General features: G+C 44.4%; 1 protein-coding gene across 1 annotated transcript in view; it reads left to right on the top strand.

The window, feature by feature from the left end:
- Nucleotides 1–5000, top strand: part of LOC125032315 (alsin-like) — a 55961-nt gene that overhangs the window by 25703 nt on the left and 25258 nt on the right. The window contains exons 13-15 of the mRNA XM_047623411.1: nucleotides 2129–2292; nucleotides 3924–4511; nucleotides 4621–4884. Of these exons, the coding sequence (XP_047479367.1) occupies nucleotides 2129–2292; nucleotides 3924–4511; nucleotides 4621–4884 (1016 nt within the window). The remainder of the gene's footprint in view (nucleotides 1–2128; nucleotides 2293–3923; nucleotides 4512–4620; nucleotides 4885–5000) is intronic.

Genomic DNA, 5000 nt, shown 5'->3' with positions numbered 1-5000 from the left:
ATGCACTACAACAAATTTAGTAAAATTATTAATTTTCATTATTCATCAGTAGGTTAATTCCTTGCTTCATAAGAATATCAAATTAGGGTATTAAGAGGTATGCTTATGTATTGATAACTTTCGTATTGAATATTTATTATGATTTGTTCCAGAGAAAAATAGTCATACTGATGGAAGTTATACATTTTCATTCAAAATTCGTTCCTGAATATGTGTCAGAACACCTTTAATTCATGATAAACTAAGCTTGTTGAGTGATTTATATTAGGCCTACATTAAATATTTCAGCGTTCTCCGAAGATCGGCATATTGTTTTCTCTGTTACTATGCCTAAATGTGTTGTTCTGACACATTAATTGATTTCCCCAAAGAAAAGTCACAGATGCATACTCTTGAAGGTATTCATGAGGCTGATGTGAGCGGAGGTCGGTTACGAGTGGTTTCAGGTTACTTGCTAATGTCTTACGTGCGGAGACGTGTTTCCGACCTCAGAAGTGTTTTGAAAATACGCTCGTTGCGAGAAACGAGAGAATAGCTTGGTTTACGATGTAAACAAACCTCATACGATCTCGTATGTGCGTTAGCAAATCCAGGCCTGGGCCCACACTCGCACCCTATCAAACCTTGGGGTAGCACCTCCACTACTCACTCAGGCAAGAGGTTGCCATCTATCCAAGTTGTGAAAGGGGTGTGGACTACGAGCTCTCTCGGACCCGAAACTCACTGCATATTCTCCTGGCGGTGGGGCGTTTGATAAGAGACACAAGGGCTTACCGAAGGGTGTCAGCAAGAGCATTCAGAGAGGAGGCTGCTTACCACCTCCTCTGGTTCCAAGAAGGAAGTGTATCCCAGCACAGTCCCTGGATGCATCTTGCATGGCTTCGGGTGTGGGTTAACAACCCACTCTCTAGAACAGCGACCATGGACAGTCACGAGGGTGCAGGGAACAGTGAGGCGATTAGTGCAAGTTTTGATAATGGCAAGCGCATGTCATTAGGAGAGCTGTGGGTAACTATGGCTGTCACAAATTTACCTGACTTACAACAGTTTCTCAGCTAAGACAGGTGAGACAGCTACCGGTGAAAGAGACTGGGAAAGCTCAGGAATCTCCACTGCTTCAAATGCCTTGTAAGCTGCATCTTGGCAAGCAGGCACCTCTGACCCTGTGTCCAGAAAAGAGGAGAACAGCCTACCTCTCACCTCAAGGACTGTCATGGGCTGTCCAGTGACCCTAGGTTTCAGCTGGATGGTCGGTACCTGGTGTATTGGCACGGCCAACCTGCAAGCCGGGAGACTCCACCTAAGCAGCGTTGGCTAAAGTAGCTCTTAGGTGACCCTTCTCACTGACCTTTCCCTGCCTGGCAGTCATTGGTGCGATGGCCCTCCACCCGATGGTAGTCACACCAGGAGCGCTGCCCATTTCCTATCCTGCGAGGAGATCAACTGTGGGGTGATGTCAGTGCAGTGGTTTAAGCTGGTCGTGAACATGTGTCATATGGGGTGGATACAGGTGTCCCTTTGACCAGCGCTGTTTGTGGTATAACATCGCCATAGAACTGCAGACCAGGGGCGTTTGCCTCACAGTACAGCCCTGGACCATCCTGTCACGAGCTCTATGTTGGGGTGGCCATGAACTGGATGCCCATCCCATCCTTAGGAGATCGTGTATATATGGTAGGGTAAAACGATTATATGATGTAGTCTTTTTTTTTTTTTTTTAATTTCTTTAAATAACCGAGGCTGGAAAAAAGGTATCGCCCAAATCCCTCAGGTTAATTTGAAGGTTGACGGACAGGGTGAGGGCGTGATCTTGTAATATTTTTGTAATATGTGCGTTAAGATTAATCTGAGTAATCTAGGTTCTAGACCTGTCTTTGGTAAGCACAGTACTCTGACAGAAGTTCATATAGTTTTCATGTACTTTGAAAGCATCACATCTTTGGGATGGACGTTCGACCAGAGGGTCGTTATTGTTTTTTGCTTTATTAATACCGTTGTGTACACTGTTAGGACTATTCTATTGTGATATCCTTTCCTATATGAATATTCATCGGTAGAACCATTATTTTTGTTGGATTGCTAGTTTTCCCTCATGAACGCGAGGTTGACAACTCAGTTTGTCTTGCAGGCGAAACGAAACACGTCCAGGACGCGCGGAGGGTGCTCTCCCTTGCCTTTGAAGACCTTGTCTTTTCTGTGGCTGCATCCCTTAGAGTGTCCTTGTCGGCATTGTCCTCGGCCGCCTCATCTGCATCCTCTGTGCGTCCCCATTTATTGGGCATTGTTACCCAGGTGAGTAGAAGGAGAGAGAGAGAGAAAGGAATTAAATGTTTGACTAAAATTTGTATTTAAATTTCAGTGTGATAGCCATGAAACCCAGGAGTCCCGTCCTGGTTCGTCAAGACAGTGTGTACATAACTCTTGCCCTCCATTGATGCTGGTGAGGGATACAGGCGCAAGGGACCTAATTAACCACTGGGAATTCAAATTCCCTTTAGTGGTAGCAAGGGGAGAAATTTAAATAATTTATTGGTTTGTTCCACCGTGATAATCTCTTTCCGATGTTCAGCCCAGTCATAGAATAAGATACTGAAATTAACCTGTGACAATTCATGAAAATACAAAATGTAAAAGGAAATGTGCTGAAAGCTTGTAATATAGCAAAAAACTGCCGCATTAAAAAAACTAAAGGAAAGAACTTGCAAAGAGGAGAGTCTGGCTGAACGCCTCACCATTAAAACAAAGACAAACCAGCAGTCTGGCGTCACAGCTGAAAGCTGTCAGAGGCAAACATTTTTCATAAATATTTTCTTATAATAAAGACACCTAAAACACATAAATAAAATGGACAAAAGAAAAATGGAAAGAATACAAATGAAAACAGTAAAAAATGCGGTGTACTTAAAAGAACAAACAAATAATGTACTCAAAATATTTCCTCTAAAACTGCGAATAAAATCGAAGCAAAATCGAGACATTCAACGTGTTTAGAATTATTAAAACACTAAAATGAATAAAAAATAGAAGTTCACAAGGATGTCTCGTTATTCATTTATAAATAAAAAAACGAACACAGAAAACCAAATTCAAAGATGGAAACTGGGGCAACACAAGAAAAGCCATAAAAACGAAAAAAAAAACAAAGAGACAAGCGCAAGGCAGCGTCAGTCCTCCGGCGCGGCAGCCAGAGCGGGAGAGCGGAGAGGACGAGATGCAGCATCCAAGACCTCCTTACGAAATCAAGATAATTAATAAAGAATTCAATCCCAAGGCTTCACAAACGAAAGGTTTTGGTCATCTATCTCCATTGAAAGTCAGACGTTTTCTATAACTATTTAAGCCACTGACTCTCATTTTCACAAGTTACCATATTTATCTTTCACCATATTGTTATTCGCTTTCTCTACCACTCTTAATACTTATTTAGTTACAAAATTTTGCAGGTAAATGGGAGTATTTCTATCACTGAAATATGATACTCGACCATCACCTTTAAACACTTTATTGTCTTCTCTTATGCTCCAGCACCATTCCATCGCGTGCGTCCAAAGTGCATACTAAAGGCAATGGTACTTGTACTTTTTCCGTCGGCATTTATGTTTCTTCATGAATTTGAGGCTTCTGCATGCATCGCATTCTTGCGGATTGCGCGCGCGCACACACACACACACACACACACACACACACACACACACACACACACACACACACACACACACACACACACACACACACACACACACACACACACACAAGTGTGTGTGTGTGTGTGTGTGTGTGTGTGTGTGTGTGTGTAGGAATATATAAGTACATATACATACAGTTGATGGTTGTCAGTTAACTTCTTAAGAAATGGAAGTACTCCAATGAATTTTGAGTGCTTGATATAAGATTTATCCTAATATCCATAATATTTTGTGCAGGTGGAAGCAGTGAGGGCTGTCTATCGACGCTATGTGAGTGCAGTGTGCGACGCCCTCGCCCTCGGCTGCCTGCCTCTAGGAGGAGGAGCTGGAAGTGGAGGAAAAGGAGCTGGGGGAGGGGGGGCAGGAGCAAGTAGTGCTGCCCAGGGCGCCGCAATCGCCCTGCTGGAGGCATGCCGCAGCGGAACAGTGTCGCTTGAAGAAGCAGTGTGGAGGCGATGGGAGGAAAGGGCAGCCTGTCAAGTTGCTGGATCTGCTTCCTCCTCTGCATCGTCTTACTTCTCTTCCAGCGTACCCTCTGTCTCATCATCATCCTTGTCGTCAGTTTGGAATTCTTCTTCCCTCTCATCTTCCACTATATCCTCTTCCAGTTCCCCCAATGCATCCTTTTCACTTGGCTCAGAAGTGACCAGATACATTTTGGTGACAAGGCCCCTAGAGCGGATCCGCTATTATGAGACATTTCTCAAGGAACTTTTGAGGAATGATGAGGAGGGAGGAAGAAGAGGAGGAGCGGGAGAACGAGACCACATTAATTTTGCTTATTCGCACTGGAGACTCACGGCAAATTATGCACACAAGATGCAGGTGAGTCCTACTGTATGTTTGCCTGCTTTTCATATATATCTATTTGTGCTTGTTTCTGATAATTGTTTACATAATTATACATGAAGCCCCTCACCACCATATCCTGCAGATTGAGGCTGAGGTGACACGATCATTCTGGGACTCGAATGCAAGTCTGGCAGCGCGGTTGCCCAAAGAGCTGTTTTCACCAGTGCGCCGCCTCATCCGAGACTCGAAGATGCATCCTATCAGTCTGCACAATGCTGGCCGGTTCTCCTCACACTCATTCATTCTAATGTCGGGTGTCCTCCTGCACATACAATACTCAACTGTGGCAGTCTACCCGCTTGAGACCATGTGGGTGGAAACAGTGCCGGCAGCATCCAGTGTACAGGTGAGTTCCTGTTGGCTAGGGAGTGGGTTGTAGTGGCCACTTGTAGAGAAGGAAGCAGGTTTCAGTAGCCTCCTGAAGGTGAGTGAGTGAGCACCAGTGGCCTCTTGCAGATGCAA

This window comes from Penaeus chinensis, chromosome 14 (genome assembly GCF_019202785.1).
Source record: "Penaeus chinensis breed Huanghai No. 1 chromosome 14, ASM1920278v2, whole genome shotgun sequence".
NCBI lineage: Eukaryota > Metazoa > Arthropoda > Malacostraca > Decapoda > Penaeidae > Penaeus > Penaeus chinensis.
The sequence above is the reverse complement of the archived record's forward strand: the minus strand, read 5'-3'. Positions and strand labels throughout refer to the sequence as shown.